General features: G+C 44.9%; 1 protein-coding gene across 3 annotated transcripts in view; it reads right to left on the bottom strand.

The window, feature by feature from the left end:
* hhat (hedgehog acyltransferase) overlaps nt 1-20,475 on the bottom strand; it is a 105,610-nt gene that overhangs the window by 22,229 nt on the left and 62,906 nt on the right. For all 3 annotated transcript variants that reach the window (XM_064933996.1, XM_064933997.1, XM_064933995.1), the window contains 2 exons: nt 19,427-19,628; nt 13,783-13,927 (listed from right to left, as the gene is read on the bottom strand). In XM_064933996.1, coding sequence (XP_064790068.1) covers nt 13,783-13,927; nt 19,427-19,628 — 347 coding nt within the window. The remainder of the gene's footprint in view (nt 1-13,782; nt 13,928-19,426; nt 19,629-20,475) is intronic.

Here is a 20,475-nt window from a genome sequence, read left to right as displayed (position 1 = left end):
GTATAAAGAATGGTCCATCACCCAAAGGACATCCAGCCAACGGCATGCCAGTGGTCAAAAACGGGTCAATGATAAGAGGACAAAGGATGCTGACAAATTGTGCAGAGCAACAGATGGGTTACAGGGACAGTCCAGTACAACATTGGTACCCGAAAACCCATAAAGGAATGCATAACTCGTCATACCGTGACACGAATGGGGTGTGGCCGCCGACGACCTCACAGAGTTCCACTTCTTTCAGAAAAAACAAGAAACTGTGGTTGCTGTGGGCTAAGAAACAAAAACACTGGACACTGGAGAAACATTGCCTAGTCTGATGAATCTTGGTTCCTGCCGTTTCTTGCTGATGGGAGGACTAGGGTATGGAGAAAACCACTAGTGCATGCACCCATCATGCCATGTGTCAACATTGCAGGCTGGTGGTGGTATGATGGTGTGGGGTGTTTTTTCATGGCACACATTGGGCCACTTGATAAAAGTGGAGAAATGTTTGAATGTCACAGGATATCTGAATATCATTGCCAATCAGTTGCATCCCTTCAAGGCAGCAGTGTATCCATCTGTGAATGGATTTTTGCCACAAGGCTAGCATTGTCCAGGAATGATTACACAAACATGACAGTAAATTCAGCTTACTGCAGTGGCCTGCCCAGTCAACAGACCTCAATCCAATTGAGCATCTGTGGGATGAGATGGAATGAGCTATTTGGAGTAGAGGTCTACTACCAGCCAACTTAACACAACTGTGGGAAGCATTGGAGTCAACATGGGCCAGCATCCCTGTGGAACGCTTTCAACACCTTCAGATTCCACGCGTCAACGAATTGAGGCTGTTCTGAGGGCAAAAGAGGGTGCATCTCAATATTAGGAAGGTGTAGCTAATGTTCTGTACACTCTGTGTATATTCGTAGAAACAGGTCTGCAACTTTTTATTTTAAGCCTCTCGCGAACCCAATTTTAGTGCTCACCCATGACTTGAGAATTGCTGCCTCAGACTAATGCATCATCAGCACTTTGGGACAACACTGGTATTAAGAAGAAGCACCCTTTCCCCTAGCACTCTAAATTAAACATTTTTGGTAGCACTGGTGCTCCCAACTAGAGATCAAATGTGCCTATGCGTGGTCTCAATGAAATAGCCTGTTAGCTATACACTGTATACACTGGCAGAGACGCATGGTGCAATAGTCTTTCTATGGAAATTAACTTCCTAAATATGATGGACCCTAAACTATAGTCTAACATTGACTGGAAATAAATATTGACAACGCATTTATTTGTCTGCCTGCAAATTGTCCTGCTTCTATCAATGTTATGCAAGATTATTTAGAAATTATTTTCTTCCTGATAAGCTATTGCTTATCAATTGTATTAAAAGTGCCTCTATCGCAATATCCACACACTCTAATAACCTAACTCTTGCTGATTTTCATTGTTTGTTAATGTGAAAATGAAGGTTACTTAGTATTACAGTAATACGTGTGTGTAGTGTATGTAGTCTCCCTTCTCCAGTTGCACTGGCAGTAACCTATTGCCGTATAATGTTCTGCCACACAGCTGGTGGTCCCCATGCAGCAGCAGGGGGATGGGAAGTGTGTGTGTGTGTGTGTGTGTGTGTGTGTGTGTGTGTGGGGGGGGGGGTGTTCTTAATATAATGCAAAACTCCAACCCTAATGAGGTCAGGATGACTGTGGGTAGGACTGATAGCTCTGCATGTCTCTGTGATGTCTCCCATCTCACACACACATGCATCTGTGTTGATGACCCTCCTTTTAGTCTTCATATCAGACATAATGATAGGTAAGTAAGGCGGGCTACAGTACAATCCAATTTCATAGAGACCATCAGGTCTTTATCCTACTCAACTATAATGGTTTTGACCCTGAAACACTGAGGAGATATCGCCATCAACGCGTTTAGCTTTAACCAGGCTAGAGAGGATGGATGGATGAACATCAGTAGGAGGGCATCACCCTATGATGATATCACATAACCATCACCATCAAAGCAGAAGAGAACTTAACAGCATTATACTGTATCACCATCAGCAAATACCACCATGGGTATTGAATGATGTGATAGTATTACAGTAATCACATCACCATCCATACTGTAAGTACAGCCAGGGGGACTTGATGACACACAGCTCCATCAGTATCTGTAACAAAAACTAATGAGGCAATACGATGTTTCACAAAACGAGGATTGTAGTACAGTAAAGACAAGCTAAGTATGTCCCAAATGGCACCCTATTTCAAACATAGTGCACTATGCCATGGTCAAAAGTAGTACACTACAGAGAATAAGGTGCAATTTGGGACGCAATCTAAAAAAAGACATTCATTTGAGATGGGAATCTGTGTGGAGTGTAGCCTCTGAATAAGCTGTACTATACAACACATCACGTTGTGTGCTGTATGTTCACTGTGGAGTTAATTATTAAACAGCACAATGATATCTGGGAGTTTATATAAATCTGGAACCGTAGTGAAATGGATAGAGGGAGGAGAAAGAGGAAAGGGAAAGAGGGAAATAGAGAAAGAAAGATTGAGATAGAGAGGTAAGGGAGAGAGAGGAGAGAACAGGCGAAAGAGAGAGGAGAGAGAGCGAGAGAGGAGTGCAGGGTGGGTTGGAAAGGGGATTGTTCTGTCTCTTCATCACTACCAGACAAGACACTGATTGTTTAAGAACAAATTCTTATTTACAATGACAGCCTACCCAAGCCAAACCCTCACCCAGAAGACGCTGGGCCAATTGTGCGCCGCCCTATGGGACTCCCAATCACGGCTGGTTGTGACACAGCCTGGGATCGAACCAGGGTCTGTAGTGACGCCTCTAGCACTGAGATGCAGTTCCTTAGACCACTGTGCCACTCGGGAGCCCATAAATGTATGAAAGCCCCAGTTATTATTATTTTGTATTATTATTCAGGGACAGACCAACATTATTCATGTGAAAAGTAAAGGGACTAGTATTGAGCCCTGTGGGACTCTTTTAGTTATGTTAAGAAAATTAGACTGAACTCCATCAGCAGATATACATTGACATCTGTCGTGCAGGTAATTTTTTAACCAGCCGCACGCCACTTGGGCAAGACAAATTTCGGGTAGCTGCGGAGCAGCAGTGCATGAAAAACTGTATTGAATGCTTGCAAAATATAATTTTTAAAAGGGCAGAGCAGTGCTGTTTCTGGTCTAGTTAACTATGTAATTTATGACTAGAGAAGCAGCCGAGACGGCGCGGTGTCCTGGCCTAAAGCCTGACTGGTGAGCAGTCAGAATACATTTTCCATCAAAAAAGGGCCACAGCTGAGAATTTACCAATAAGTTCCGCTTCCGGAGTGTCATTAAAACTAAGTAAGCCTAAATGGTAAAGGTCACATAAGAACCCTTGCTCATTGAAGTGTTTAAAGTTTCTCTCAGTAATCAGGCAACATTGTGTTTCTGACACAGACAATAGGACAGTGATAACTGAAGTCCATAGCAAAGTTGAGTATTTATGAGGGTTTGAGATCAATTAGAGTTGATTTTGCAGGACTCTTTAAAGTCAAACGAGTGGGCTCTGAAATCAGTTGGACTAAGTTCAGATCAATGCTGATTTAAGACAATCAGCCGAGAGTGTAAGCCAATCGAGATTCAGAGAGCCTCTAAATAAATGATATTGGGTATGAATGGGCTTAGTAGATCAGAGACAGTGTAGTGGCGATTTCCAATAAAAAGCCACTGTCACAGGAGAGACAAGTAAAAATAACCCTTGACAGACAACAAACACATAAATCAGGCCAAAATGGGTCTTATAGACAGGATTGATTGCATCCGATGTGAGGGAGGGAGGATGATAGATCCCTGCAAAACACACTACAATGCATTTTGGAAAGTATTCAGACCCATGGACTTTTTCCACATTTTGCCTTATTCTAAAATGTATTAATTTAAAATTTGTCTCATCAATTCACACAATACCACATAATGACAAAAAAACAGAAATACGTTATTTACATTGAGACTCGAAATTGAGCTCAGGTGCATCCTGTTACCATTTATCATCCTTGAGATGTTTCAAGAACGTGATTGGAGTCCAACTGTGGTAAACTCATTTGAATGGACATAATTTGAAAAGGCACACCTGTCTATATAAGGTCCCACAGTTGACAGTGCATGTCAGAGCAAAAACCAAGTCATGAGGTTGAAGGAATTGTCCGTAGACCTCCGACACAGGATTGTGTCGAGCTACAGATATGGGGAAGGGTACCAAATAATTTCTGCAGCATTGAAGGTCCCCAAGAACACAGCGGCCTCCATCATTCTTAAATGGAAGAAGTTTGGAACCACCAAGACTCTTCCGAGAGCTGGCTGCCCAGCCAAACTGAGCAATCAGGGGAAGAAGAAGAGTCAGGGAGGTGACCAAATACCCGATGATCACTCTGACAGAGCTTCAGACGAGATGAGAGAACCTTCCAGAAGGACAACCAGCTCGCCAGCACTCCACCAATCAGGCCTTTAAGGTAGAGTGGCCAGACGGAAGCCACGCCTCAGTAAAAGGCACATGACAGCCGGCTTGGAGTTTTCCAAAAGGCACCTAAAGGACTAAACAAAATTCTCTGGTCTGATGAAATCCAGATTGAAGTATTTGGCCTGAATGCCAAGCATCACGTCTGGAGGAAACCTGGCACCATACCTACGGTGAAGCATGGTGGTGGCAGCATCATGTTGTGGGGATGTTTTTCAGCGGCAGGGACTGGGAAACTAGTCAGGATCGAGTGAAAGATGAACAGAGCAAAAGTACAGAGAGATCCTTGATAAAAACCTGCTCAGGACCTCAGAATGGGGTGAATGTTCATCTTCCAACAGGACAACAACCCTAAGCACACATCCAAGACAACGCAGGAGTAGATTCGGGACAAGTCTCTGAATGTCTTTGAGTGGCCCAGCCAGAGTCCGGACTTGAAACTGATCGAACTTCTCTGGAGAGACCTGAAAATAGCTGTGCAGCGACATTCCCCATCCAACCTGACAGAGCTTGAAAGGATCTGCAGAGAAGAATGGGAGAAACTCCCCAAATACGTGGTGTGCCAAGCTTGTAGTGTCATACCCAAGAAGAATGGAGGCTGTAATCACTGCCATTTCAGTTTTTTATACATTTGCAAATGCAAAAATGTCTAAAAACCTGCGTTTACTTTGTCATTATGGGATAGTGTGTGTAAATTGATGAGGGGAATAAATATTGTATCCATTTTAGAATAAAGTTGTAACTTAACAAAATGTGGAAAAAGTCAAGGGGTCTGAATACTTTCCGAATGCACTGTATATATACAAAAGTATGTGGACACCCCTTCAAATTAATTGATTTGTCCATTTCAGCCACACCGATGCTGACAGGTATATAAAATCGAGCACACAGCCATGCAATCTCCATAGACAAACATTGACAGTAGAAAGGCCTTACTGAAGAGCTCACTGACTTTCAATGTGGCACTTTTTCAACAAGTCAGTTCATCAAATGTCGGCCCTGCTAGATCTGCCCTGGTCAACTGTAAGCTCTGTTAGCGTGGAAACGTCTAGCAGCATCAACGACTCTACCGCAAAGTGGTAGGCCACACAAGCTCACAGAACAGGAAGGCTGAGTGCTGAAGCGTGTAGTGCTCGGTTGCAACACTCACTAGCGAGTTCCAAACTGCTTCTGGAAGCAATGTCAGCCCAATAACTGCTCGCCGGGAGCTTCATGAAATGGATTTCAATGGCCGATTAGCAGCACACAAGCTTAAGATCACCATGTGAAATAAAAGACAGCCGTGGCGTCGCTCTTCATTTCTTGGTTCTCCTGTGGTACGTATAAAGACCGCTACACACACCCAATGGCATCCGTGGTAACCTATCAGGAAATGTTGCAGTCATTCCACCTGTTCAAGGGCTGCCGACAGGTGTGCCCTATTTCGCCTGCTCTCTTCTCTATAGCCATGGAACACCTTGCTACTCTCATTTGTGCATGTGCCGATATAGCTCCGGTTAAAATTAACTACACGCAGCACAAAATGTCCCTATATGCAGACAATGTTCTTTTGTTTTTATTCAAGCCTAAAACTTCTATTCCCCCCTTACTTAACTTGATAAATACATTCGGCTCCTTTTCTGGCTACAAGATAAATTGGCAAAAAAGCGAATTGATGCCAATATCCGGCCTGTGGATATGCAATTACAATCTACCCCATTTAGAACAGTGATGGACACGTTCACAAGCCTTGGCATTGTAGTGACAAGATAACTTGATCAGCTATTGAAAGTGAATTGGGACATGAAAATTTATCAGCTTAAACAAAATATAGATTATTGGAAAACTCTGCCTATCTTCTTGGTTGGTCGTATAAACACTATTAAAATGGTTGTCCTACCTAGGTTTCTTTACTTCCTCCAATGTCTACCCAATTTCATGCCACAAAGCTATTTTAAGAAACTGGATTCAATAGTAATTCCATTTTTATGGGATAACAAGGCAGTCAGAATTTCAAAGAAGCATTTATGCAAGTACAAGATAGAGAGGGGCTTTGGCCTTCCTCACTCTAAACTGTATTATTGGGCTGCTAATCTGAACATTGTGTCTTTCTGGAGGGAAAGTTTACCTGGGATGCGACAGAATGATTTGCCTTCATGGCTTTTGATTGAGCAGGCCTCCTGTCAAGTTCCTCACTCCCTGCACTTGTTAATAGTCCATCATATGTCAAAAAGGCCACTTATGACTCTAATCCAGTCATTTGTCATACTCTTAGGATCTGGAAACAGATTAGGTATTTTCTTAACATACCGACTGTATACATTGACTGCACGATTTGCCTAAATCATGCTTTCCACCCTGCATTGGATTCACAGTGGAGGGAGAAGGGGCTCACAACAATTGGTAACTAATACAATGATAGTCAGTCAACTTCATATCAACAATTACAGGGTAAGTTTAACATGCCAACAACACATTTTTTCAGATACCCCCAAATCAGGAATTTCTGACAAGCCTGATCCTTGTCAAACCCAATTCAAAAGGGTTGGTCTCTAGACTATATGATGTGCTACAGGCCCATATAGAGGTATCCACAGACACCATTAAAAGGGCTTGGGAACAAGAACTTGGTTCAGGAATCTCAGATGAGGACTGGGTAGAAGCTCTCAGGAATATAAACCACAGTTCAGTGAATGCCAGACACAACCTTGTACAGTTTAAGGTGATACACAGGTTACATTACTCAAATGTGAAACTGCACAAAATATTCCCTTACACCTCACCACTATGGGAGAGGTGCAAGCAGGATGAGGGGACGTTGACCCACTTATTCTGGACATGTCCTAAGTTACATGTTTACTGGGCTTTCATTTCTGATTACTTACCTAAAGCCTGAGTTCTAGCCCCAGACCCATTGATCGCTCTGTTTGGTACAGTTGATGGGAATAACCAGGAAGGGAAGGCTGTCTCTCTCTGTACTCTATTAGCGAAAATGCTCATATTGTAATTTTGGAAATTGAAGACTGTACCTACCTTTGAATTGTGGTTACGGGATTTAGGGAATGTAATACACATGGAAAAGATTCGATACAGTACCTCCAATAGAAGTCCAATGTTTTACAAAATATGGCAGCCGATACTGGATAAATGGTCTAGTCCCGCTTCATAACTGGGTTGATGATCTGCTGCTACTCTGTGCTGTACTCTACTCAATATTTATTTTTGGCTTAATTACACTGCTTGTAATGACTATATGCTGTCTTCTTATACATATACCACCGAATAGGATTTAGTTTTATTTTGTGTATGTGTAAGTTTTGTCCTCTAAATTGGCCATCCCATTCAACAGTACAATGAATGTCAATGTTTGTATCGCTGTCTTTTTAAAAATGTAAACATAATAAATATATTTTTTTTAAAGATAGGACAGGATAAGCCTAGTAATAAAGGGAATGAACTGAAGGGCTTGGGCTATCAGAGAGTCAGTCAATGGCAGGAGGGAAGTGCAGGAGAGCCGAGAAATGTCCACTCATGCATTGTGATGAATGATTACACTTCAACTGTCCAACAAGGCTCATGGGAACTGAACTCGACGTGATAGAAACTAATAATGAGCACGAGGACGTGAGACTGTTTAACGTAATAACCTTTACCCCCCCACATTAATGCATGGCCCTTGTGTGAAGAGGAAAAAACTAATTCTCACTTGTTTCACATATACAGTAATTGCCATAGGATGGTGTCGAGAGAAAGAGAGCGTGCGAGAGCGAGACAAAAAGGTAAAAGAGAGAAATCTAGATTGAAAAGAGCTGAGTGAAAGAGAAAGCAACAAGTGGATCAAGAGAGGGAGGTGGAGGAAAAGAGGGAGTGAGGAACCAGAGTCTTGCTTTAGGCATTAATTCATTGAGCAGAAGAAAGTGCCCCGGGGAGATTGGAAAGGGACAGGAGCTGGCACAGCCGTGCAACAGATGTCTTCCGGGCCTTCGCCACACTCTCCCTGTCAAAATGTCACCAGCCAACCAGCACAGACTGCACAGTGCAGATTCCACCAGAGTCAACCTGCACAGTGCAGATTCCACCAGATTCCACCAGAGTCAACCTGCACAGTGCAGATTCCACCAGAGTCAACCTGCACAGTGCAGATTCCACCAGAGTCAACCTGCACAGTGCAGATTCCACCAGAGTCAAACTGCACAGTGCAGATTCCACCAGAGTCAACCTGCACAGTGCAGATTCCACCAGAGTCAACCTGCACAGTGCAGATTCCACCAGAGTCAACCTGCACAGTGCAGATTCCACCAGAGTCAACCAGCACAGTGCAGATTCCACCAGAGTCAACCAGCACAGTGCAGATTCCACCAGAGTCAACCTGCACAGTGCAGATTCCACCAGAGTCAACCTGCACAGTGCAGATTCCAGCAGAGTCAACCTGCACAGTGCAGATTCCACCAGAGTCAACCTGCACAGTGCAGATTCCAGCAGAGTCAACCAGCACAGTGCAGATTCCACCAGAGTCAACCAGCACAGTGCAGATTCCACCAGAGTCAACCTGCACAGTGCAGATTCCACCAGAGTCAACCAGCACAGTGCAGATTCAACAACCAGCACAGTGCAGATTCCACCAGAGTCAACCAGCACAGTGCAGATTCCACCAGAGTCAACCAGCACAGTGCAGATTCCACCAGAGTCAACCAGCACAGTGCAGATTCCACCAGAGTCAACCAGCACAGTGCAGATTCCACCAGAGTCAACCAGCACAGTGCAGATTCCACCAGAGTCAACCAGCACAGTGCAGATTCCACCAGAGTCAACCAGCACAGTGCAGATTCCAGCAGAGTCAACCAGCACAGTGCAGATTCCACCAGAGTCAACCAGCACAGTGCAGATTCCACCAGAGTCAACCAGCACAGTGCAGATTCCACCAGAGTCAACCAGCACAGTGCAGATTCCACCAGAGTCAAGCACAGTGCAGATTCCACCAGAGTCAACCAGCACAGTGCAGATTCCACCAGAGTCAACCAGCACAGTGCAGATTCCACCAGAGTCAACCAGCACAGTGCAGATTCCACCAGAGTCAACCAGCACAGTGCAGATTCCACCAGAGTCAACCTGCACAGTGCAGATTCCACCAGAGTCAACCAGCACAGTGCAGATTCCAGTGCAGAGTCAACCAGCACAGTGCAGATTCCACCAGAGTCAACCAGCACAGTGCAGATTCCACCAGAGTCAACCAGCACAGTGCAGATTCCACCAGAGTCAACCAGCACAGTGCAGATTCCACCAGAGTCAACCAGCACAGTGCAGATTCCAGTGCAGAGTCAACCAGCACAGTGCAGATTCCAGTGCAGAGTCAACCAGCACAGTGCAGATTCCACCAGAGTCAACCAGCACAGTGCAGATTCCACCAGAGTCCACCAGATTCCACCAGAGTCAACCAGCACAGTGCAGATTCCACCAGAGTCAACCAGCACAGTGCAGATTCCACCAGAGTCAACCAGCACAGTGCAGATTCCAGTGCAGAGTCAACCAGCACAGTGCAGATTCCAGTGCAGAGTCAACCAGCACAGTGCAGATTCCAGTGCAGAGTCAACCAGCACAGTGCAGATTCCAGTGCAGTCAACCAGCACAGTGCAGATTCCAGTGCAGAGTCAACCAGCACAGTGCAGATTCCAGTGCAGAGTCAACCAGCACAGTGCAGATTCCAGTGCAGAGTCAACCAGCACAGTGCAGATTCCAGTGCAGAGTCAACCAGCCAGCTCCCAACACTTTACCACAGACACAGTGACAATGTTGGCAAAACACAACTTCATTCCAACCATTGCAACACAGTCACACGTTACAACAACATGCTAACCATTGCAACACAGACATCAAGTGTAGTGGTTAGAGCGTTGGGCCAGTAACTAGCTAGATCGAATCCCTGATCTGACAAGGTAAAAATCTGTTGTTCTGCCCCTGAACAAGGCAGTTAACCCACTGTTCCTAGGCTGTCATTGTAAATAAGAATTTGTTCTTAATTGACTTGCCTAGTTAACCTCTTACACTTATGGTGGCGCTATTTCATTTTTGGAAGAAAAACGTTCCCGTTTTAAACAAGATATTTTGTCACAAAAAGATGCTCGACTATGCATATAATTGCTACTGTTCGAAAGAAAACACTCTGACGTGTCCAGAAATACAAATATCTTCTCTGTGCGTGCCCTTTAACGTGAGCTTCAGGCAAAACCAAGATGACTTGGCATCCAGGAAATGACAAGGATTTTTGAGGCTCTGTCTTTCATGATCTCCTTATATGGCTGTGAACGCAAGAGGAATGAGTCTGCCCTTTCTGTCGTTTCCCCAAGGTGTCTGCAGCATTGTGACGTATTTGTAGGCAGATCGTTGGAAGATTGACCATAAGAGACCACATTTACCACGTGTCCGCCCGGTGTCCTGCGCCGAAATTGGTGCGCAAAAGTCACCTGCCAGTATTTTTCCATGGGGCACAGAGAGAGAAGCAAGCTTCCACGAACTGCATGTCAATGAAGAGATATGTGAAAAAACACCTTGAGGATTGATTCCAAACAACGTTTGCCATGTTTCGGTCGATATTATGTAGTTAATCCGGAAAAAGTTTCACGTTGTAGGTGACTGCATTTTCGGTTCGTTTCGGTAGCCAGGCGCAATGTAGAAAACGGAACGATTTCTCCTACACACAGACGCTTTCAGGAAACACTGCGCATTTGGTATGTGGCTGGGAGTCTCCTCATTGAAAACATCAGAAGCTCTTCAAAGGTAAATGATTTTATTTATTTGGTTATCTGGCTTTTGTGAAAATGTTGCGTGCTACATGCTACACAAAATGCTATGCTAGCTTTGCATACTCTTACACAAATTAGTCAATTTCTATGGTTCAAAAGCATATTTTGAAAATCTGAGATGACAGTGTTGTTAAGAAAAGGCTAAGCTTGAGAGCAAACGCATTATTTTAATTTTATTTGCGATTTTCAGAAATCGTTAACGTTGCGTTATGCTAATGAGCCTGAGGCTTAGTCACAATCCCGGATCCGGGATGGGGAGTTTCAAGAGGTTAAATAAAGGTGAAATAAAATAAAACCAAGAGCTCTGCACTAACTATTGTCTGAAAATTTTAATTTCAAACATTTAATGATTTTCAAGAAGAATCTTCAGTCCTGTTGTTTTTAAATCACTTGTATGCCAAATCGGGTTATCAGCCAGCTCTATCAGAAATAATCCACTTTCTGACAAAATTAGTCACCAAAGGCCGTGTATCAGAGTACAGATGAGAGAATAGATTTTGGTCATCCAGTCTGCCTGGGTGACCCCTGAGGTGGGGGCAGGTTTTATACCAGACAGTAGTTTAGGTTAGACTGCAGTAAAAGTACAAAAAAGGTACAGAAAGCTGTTTGGACCAAAAAATATTCTTGGAGAAAGAGGTTCCATTTGAGAAATGACGCCTGAATAGTTGTGTGAAGGAACAAGGGTCTGGAAAGTGTAGTTTAGACAATGTGAATGAAAAGAGCTCTCACTAGAACAAAGGTATGTGCACTTTGTGTTAGAATGATCAGAGCAGGAGTCTCTCTTTTTAGTACCATTACCTCACTGACACAATGAAGTCAATTCAGAGTTCATTTAAAAAGTGCATTTAGGGCTCATACACTTTACAAGATTAAAAGAAGTGGAACAAAATAATGAATGGGACAATCACTTCTTACATAGGGAGCTTACAGTATAGAGGTGTGATCACACCTATGATGATGGCTCTTATGATACTGTATCTATGCCCCCTACTGCATCCAGTAATCACATCCACTAGATATAGATGGGTTCATACTGAGCCCAGGGCCCATATCCACAAACCATCTTAGAGTAGGAGTGTTGGATCTCGGATCAGTTTCGCCTTTTATATCATAATGAATAAGATTAAATGGACAGGTTGGGATCTGATCCAGCACTCCTACTCTGAGATGACTCTGACTCTGTCCTAAATGACACCTTATTCCCTTTATAGTGCACTACTTTTGACCTGGGCCTATAGAATGGTTCCTTTGCCGGTGAGAGACAATGTTATTGTCTGTATGGTATAGTTACCTGCTTGTGATGCACTTTGTGACACAGGAAGAGGGGAAGAGGGAGAGTGAGGGGAGGGAGGGATGCAGGTAGAGTCCTAGGGAAGGGGCTACTGATGGAGAATAGGGTCAACTCTAATATCATGATGTGGCAAGATCAGACCCACACTACAAGGATAGAGTCGTGCATTTATGATAGTCATTGGAATACAAACTCCAAAAAGAGGGGTGTGTGAAGGGGAGAGTGCAACTTTTCCGTTGAACAATACTGGGCTATCATCTCCATGTCAGCGGCTGGGCTACACTCTTTGAGAAAGGGTCGAGTTACGATGAGAATAATCTTGCCTCCCAAGCAATTCTACCACCTCAGTTGGCAGAGAATGGGTGTTCTGGATGTTGTGGAAGCTTGGATTGGAAAATGAAGAACATCTGGGAATATGGAACTTCTGCCAGAAGTGTATTGGCAGTGTGGGTGTCGGGTGTGTGTTTGCGTGCTTCTGTTCGTGTCTGTGTATGTGTGTGGTGGTAGGCCAGACCAACTGTCTCAAGTCCATCTCAACATGTGGAATCAGTGGAAACAGCAGCAGGGTGGGAAACTGTTCTGCAGTACTGTATGTTGCTGCCAGACCAATCGCGTGTCCCAAATGACACCCTATTGCATTTATAGTGCACTACTTATTACCATAGCTCTATTGACCCTGGTCAAAAGTAGTGCACTATATAGGAAATAGGGTGTAATTTGGGCCTCAAACCAGAGGTGGTGGTGGTAAGCCAGACCATCTGGTTAGAGAACTATGTATGCTGCAGTGTTTCCAAAGGATTATTCTCTAGGTGGAGCACAAAGCAACATCCAGGTCAATAGTAACCAACAGAAGCCAAACTATTTTAGGCAGGAAGGAACATAGCTCCGTGTGTTGTGTGTGTGAACGCTTCTAATCGTCATTAGTTTTCATGCTTCGTTTAGGGACTGTGCCATCACATTTTTGGGGAACACATTCAAAACAACCACGTCAGATCGAAAACCCTTATCTTTACATGTAATACTATAAAAATAAAAAAAAGAACCGTGAGGATTTTTGACATCTTTGTCCTCACTGATTTGTAGGGACTGAATCAGTCAATCTACTGGGAACTCAATCGAAAGAAAGCCAGTGGTCAATCCAGTGTACCACAGAATGTCAGGGAAGAGGGGGTTATTCTTGGGTTGATATAGTAGATAACTCACCTTGTATAAAGACCCTCTTCCACATGATCCTGCCAACATGGTTTCCCCCAAGGAAGATGAGGTTGGACAGAATGAGCATGGCTGTGGAGAAGGCTGAGATGAGAGCCAAACATCGCCTCCTCATGGCGGGGGAGATACAGCGTTCCTAGAGATGGGAGGAGCAATGCAGTCACTATCATAACAGTTACAGTAGCACACAGAGGAAATAGCAACAAAAGTTAATGACATACAGAGGGAGGGGGAGGGAGGGGCAACATACAACATATAACTTGTTGTTTTTATCAGATGGAGTGGGCTGTGAGGCTCGAGGGCGGAAAGAGTAGAAGGGTGTAGACTGAAACTACGATAAACTACATCTCTCAGTGGAGAATGACAATAATGTGGAATGTGTGTAGTGAGAAGTGTAATAGAAAGATATGGGCGTTGGACCCCATTTCCCTCCTTCAGGGAACAGTAGTTATAGCCGTAACATTATGTTCCCTTTCAGTCAGTCAACTTCAGTGCATTATACTATGGGGAAATATAGTCACGCCCCAAGCCGACCCCAACGGATACTAAAAGAAAATGGCCCCCGGCAGACTACCCAGACCTGACCCTGCCAGATGCAGAAGTCTGGGTATTACGTACACGGTGTGCTGCCTGGAGACTTTCCAATGTCCCAGCAGTAAGCACACTGTGGGCTACACTTGGAGCAGTGACATCCAAGCGATAAAACCTTACAAAACCATGTGGGTCTTCCGAGTGGGACAGTGGTCTAAGGCACTACATCAAAGTGCTAGCTGCGTCACTACAGATCCTGGTTTGATCCCAGGTTGTGTCGCAGCCGGCCGCGACCGGGAGATCCATGAGGCGGGGCACAATTGGCCCAGCGTCGTCCGGGTTAGGTGAGGGTTTGGCCGGTTGTCCTTGTCCCATCGCGCTCTAGTGACTCCTGTGGCGGACCGGGCGCACTGCACGCTGACACGGTGCAGTGCGCCGGCAAGTTATTGGTGGGGCTGGCTTCCGGGTTAAGCAAGCATTGTGTCAAGAAGCAGTGAGGCTTGGCAGGGTCATGTTTCGGAGGATACACAGCTCTCGACCTTTGCCTCTCCCGAGTCCATACGGGAGTTGCAGCGATTTGACAAGACTAACTACCAATTGGATATCACGAAATTGGGGGTAAAACATTTATATATGTATGAAAAAAATTGTGGCGATGACCAACTTTCCAAGGCACAAATATATCCTATAGTCAACCCTTTAAGCAATGCCCAAGACGCTGCCAGACCCCTGGTGGAGTGGGTGCGTACACCGCTAGGTCACCCTTGCTGCTATAGGTTATAGGGAGAGCCGCTGCTTAGGGGGCGTCCTGCCGTGAGCTGGATCAGCAAAACAGACAAAAAGCCGGTCACAACCAGATACCCCGGGTCCATTCAATGTATATGCTTAAAGCTCGCAATGGACACAGGGCATGTAAGCTCTGTTGCACTTCAGAAGCAAAAGGAGGCAAAAAGGAAAATAGCTCAAAAGCTAAGGATCTGTATGAAATTGCCATGAATTTCAGGGCAAAGGCCGCAATGTCACCTCAGAGTTGCCCGGGGGAACTGAGTGCCGGATAACGTGTGAAGGTCCCCAAAATATTTAGCCAAGGCCAAAGCCATGAGTAGGGAGGTTTTGTAAGAGAGGATCTTCAGATCCATTGACTCCAGATGCTCAAAGGGGGCCGCACACAGTTCCATTGATTATCCTTGAGATGTTTCTCCAACTTGATTGCAGTCCACCTGTAGTAAATTCAATTGAATGGACATGATGATTTGGAAAGGCACACACACCAGTCTCTATAAGGTCCTACAGTTTACAGTGCATGTCAGAGCAAAAACCAAGCCATGAGGTCGAAGGAATTGTCCGTAGAGCTCTGAGTCAGGATTGTGTCGAGGCACCGATCTGCGGAAGGGTACCAAAACATTTCTGCAGCATTGAAGACCCCCAAGAACACAATGGCCTCCATCATTCTGGATGGAACCACCAAGACTCTTCCTAGAGCTGGCCACTCGGCCAAACTGAGCAATCGGGGGAGAAGGGCCTTGTTCAGAGAGGTGACCAAGAACCCAATGGTCACTGACAGAGCTCCAGAGTTCCTCTGTGGAGATAGGAGACCCTTACAGAAGGACAGCCGTCTCTGTAGCACTCCACCAATCAGGCCTTTATGGTAGAGTTGCAAGACAAAAGCCACTCCTTAGGTGGCACCATCATGCTGTGGGGATGTTTTCAGTGGCAGGGACTGGGAGACGAGTCAGGGTCGAGGGAAAGATGAACGGAGCAAAGTATAGAGATATCCATTATGAAAACCTACTCCAGAGTGCTCAGGAACGTCAGAATGGGGCTGAAGGTTCACCTTCCAACAGGACAGCGACCCTAAGCACACAGCCAAGACAATGCAGGAGTGGCTTCAGGAAAACTCTCAGAATGTCATTGAGTGGCCCAGCCAGAGCCCGGACTTGAACCCAATCAAACATCTTTGCAGAGACCTGAAAATATCTGTGCAGCAATGCTCATTATCTAACCTGACGGAGCTGCAGAGAAGAATGGGAAACTCCCAAATACAGGTGTGCAAGCTTGTAGCGTTATACCCGAGAAGAATGGAGGCTGTAATCGCTGCCAAAGGTGCTTCAACAAAGTACTGAGTAAAGGGTCTGAATACTTATGTAAATGTGTTATTTCATTTTTTTATAAATTAGCAAACATTTCTAAAAACCTGTCTTTGCTTTGTCATTATGAGGTATTGTGTGTCGATTGCTAAGGGAAAACAACTATTTAATACATTTTAGAATAACTTAACAAAATGTGGAAACAGTAATGGTGTCGGAATACTTTCCAAAGGCACTGTAGGTCTAGAATGGGAAGCAAAGCCCAGCCGTCCTGGATATTCGACAAAGGAACCACTCGGATTGCCTGCTTCTGGAGATGGAGGCAATATTTCCTCAAAACGGGCACAGAGGCCTCTGGAACAGTCAATATGATGCTGCAGAAGCGTGGTGGACACAATAAATTGTAGCCTGTACCCTGATGGAACCCTGATGTGGACTGGGAAATATTGTTACTTCTTCCATTTCCACCATTCTTGACAACCATGTGTCTGAACATCGAGAAGGGACACTTTTCATCAAACTCACATGTGGGAGACAACACTTTTGACATCTTCGAACACTGTGGAACTCCTGAGTTTGCCTAAAGCCTGGCCCACTCTCTGTACAAGGGCTTCGGTGATCAGTGAAAACCCCGATAGGCAGTACCACCTGTGGGTACTGTTGTCACAATGAGCCTCACTCGGTTAAGGCAGTAAGATGCGATACGGTAACTAGCTGGCACCCAGCACTGAACCGCAACATTAAAAATAGACCCAGGGAGTTTCTTTTATCATGAAGGTTACCCTACCGACCAGTCATAGGTACTGGTGACAAAGCGCCTTGTAGCCTCGCTGGGAATGGAACAGACAGCTCTGAAAAACAAACCCCTTCTGTGCTAACAGACATGGGCGATTCGTAATTGAATCCAATTCCCCCAGGAATGAAAAGCGGTGAGCTGGAGAAAGACAGCTCATTTCAGAGTTCATATGAACCACAGAGACTGTGTGTTGGATAATAGCATGGTCATGTCCAACCCTGCTTGAGTCCGCTACCAACCACCACATTATAACCATGGAATGCAGGGTTCCAGAGGGGAATTAAACATGGACAAGCTTCCAACACACATTGCGCTTCCATGAGACTGTATAGCCTGCATGAAGCCCAGCCCCCTTATGGGCACAGAGGGCTCCAGCAATGGCTGACATAGTACCCCATTTTCCGTAAACAAAACGCGGAGGCACCGTCGTCACAGCAATGTTTTTGTTGAGTTGCGCAGCTGCTCAGGGGAAAAAAAATACAATCCTCACCCTCTCTATTCCCTCCAACTCCAGGAATTGAAGAGAGGCAAGCAGGGCCTAACCAAGGCAGACACAAGCAGTGGGGGGATACCTCTCTCAGAGTAGCCTACCGTAACCGTTGACAGAGCACAACACAGGAACCAGAGGACATTAGACCTGACCAATGACCCAAACCATCTCCTCGTCCCACAACACAGACTCAGCCAAGGTACTGGCACCCGGGAGAGGAAGTCACTATCGGAAACACCAAGCCCCCAAAAGAACAGTGCCAGTCGTCCCCTAGTCTCCCAAACTAACAGATTTGAGAGAGGGTAGCCTGAATACGCACCGAGCAGAGACATACAACGTGAGTATCTTTTAATTCATTGGGGCATGGTTGCAAACCCGAACCCGGCTTGTTAGCTTTCATTGTTTCGGTCACATTAGTTATTTTACCTATTGCTAGAGGCAGGCCAAGCAATTTGAAGAATAACTAATAGGTTTGTGATTAGGAGACTTATAACAACCACACAAACTTCAGCCCACAATGTCCAGGGGGCGGCCATGCTCTACCACTAAGGGACAGTTTATTTGGCGCAACATAAGACAGTCTTGTGTTCAAATTGTTTGTTTTAGTAGCGTGAATCATTTTGGTTCACACAGGGGTGAAGGGAATAATTTAATGAATTAATCCGAGCCTCACGCCAATCACCTGTGTAAGGCAGGGCTTCGAGATAGGAGCAGATTTCATTGGCTTTGTCAAGCGTGATTGTAGATCCTTTAACTGAAGTCGCTAGTGTGCGACTCCCCCATAGTATGTTGTACTGAAGTTGACAGACAAAGAGAACGGATAAGTAGTTGCCATATGTAAGAGTGTCAATTTGTTAATAAGAGAACAGAGGAGTTTGCTCATCTCCTAAATTGCCTTCTCCAGTGTAGGATGCTCAGATGTATCCCACCATGGAAGACTTTTGAAATCCACCACACCCCCTTTGAAAGAGCTGTTTGGAATGATAAAAGCTACTTATCCTTTTGTCTAGCAACACCAACCAATTTATTTTTACCACTTTACACATGTATTTTGGGATTCAAACTCTGTAAGCCTCATTTGCCTGAGGACATGCTAGAGGAGTCTCCTTTCATACAAGTATATTTATTTCCACATTTTCTCTCATCGATTACCTTGAACCTTTTTCAAAAGAGGACATGAGGATTCAAGGTTCTCCCAGAGCGAAAGCAAAAGAGAGAGGCAGAGATGGAGCGAAATAAAGAAGGGAGAGGGTCCAGGCCTCAGCTTCCCTGCCCTTCCAGTGTGATGAAGAGTCAGCCAACAGACCCAGGCTCGACTAAGCACTTTTTGTGTGTGTGTGTGGGTTGAGCTGATAAGTCCTCCCACATCGTTTTTATGGCTTTGCTGTAAATCAGTCAACTTAGAGCAGTTCGTTTAAACATACTGTATACAGACAGACACCAACACAGACAGACACCAACACACAGACACTATCAACCCTACCCACATGGAAAGACCAGATGCATTTCAAAGAGCCTTAGAGGAACAGTTCGTAATTCAGAAACAAATTGTTGGGACGGTTCTACAGACACAAGTTAAGGCAATGTCCAGCAAATCAATAGGTTCAGGCCAATTCTGCACACGTTTGCAAAACCTGTGTCATTCATTCATTAATTCAATCAATCATGTGTTCTCACAAACAATAGAGGGGTAGATGAGGGCTAAGGTGAGTAAAGACTTCAGTGACTTACAATAGATGGATAGACGAGGGGAGAAGAGATGAGGATGGTCACTCCATTCTCCACCAGCACCCCGACCCAGTTCATCAGAGCCCAGTACTGTAGGTAGTCATGTCCTCCATGCCAGAAACATACAAAGCCAAATGCCAGAGCCGTGGCCAGCATCTTCCACAGCAGCCCGTGGTGAGAACCTCCTAATGGGATGTAAATGTACCTGGGACAGGGAGGGCGACAAAGTCAGCAACCACGGGTAGCATGGACTTCAGAAAGACATTATACACAAAACACAGGGCTACCAGGTAACAGAGTATGTGAGTGCAGTTGATCAGGTTGGAAATCCCGCTCATCACTCGGAGCCCCAGCGTTCCACATCCTTTCCAGCCACTCCGCTAAAAACAGCTACTCACTCAAAAAGTAAATGCCGCTGCAAATTCGCTCCATTCATTAAAATCACAATTTAACCAACATCCATCTACCCTGAACAAAAGTACACAACATGTAAAGTGTTGGTCCCATGTTTCATGAGCTGAAATAAAATATCCCAGAAATGTTCCATACGCACAAAAAACTTATTTCTTTAAAAGGTGTTTACATCCCTGTTAATGAGCATTTCTACTTTTCCAAGATAATCCATTCACCTGCCAGGTGTGGCATATCAAGAAGCTGTTTGAACAGCATGATCATTACACAGGTGCACCTTGTACTGGGGACCATAAAAGGCCATTGTAAAATGTACAGTTTCGTCACACAACTCCACAGATATCTCAAGTTGAGGGAGCGTGCAACTGGCATGCAGACTGCAGGAATGTCCACCAGAGCTGTTGCCAGATAATTTAATGTTCATTTCTCAAAGAGAAATTTGCCTCACAACCGCAGTCCATGTGTATGGCGTTGTGTGGGCGAGCGGTTTGCTGATGTAAACATTGTGAACAGAGTTCCCCATGGTGGCAGTGGGGTTATGGTATGGGCAGGCATAAACTATGGACAACAACCACAATTACATTTTATCAATGGCAATTTGAATGCACAGAAATACATACTGTGACGAGATCTTGAGGCCC

The sequence above is a fragment of the Oncorhynchus masou genome, chromosome 24 (genome assembly GCF_036934945.1).
Source record: "Oncorhynchus masou masou isolate Uvic2021 chromosome 24, UVic_Omas_1.1, whole genome shotgun sequence".
Taxonomy (NCBI): Eukaryota; Metazoa; Chordata; class Actinopteri; order Salmoniformes; family Salmonidae; genus Oncorhynchus; species Oncorhynchus masou.
Note: the sequence above shows the minus strand (reverse complement) of the source record. Positions and strands in the feature narration are given on the sequence as shown.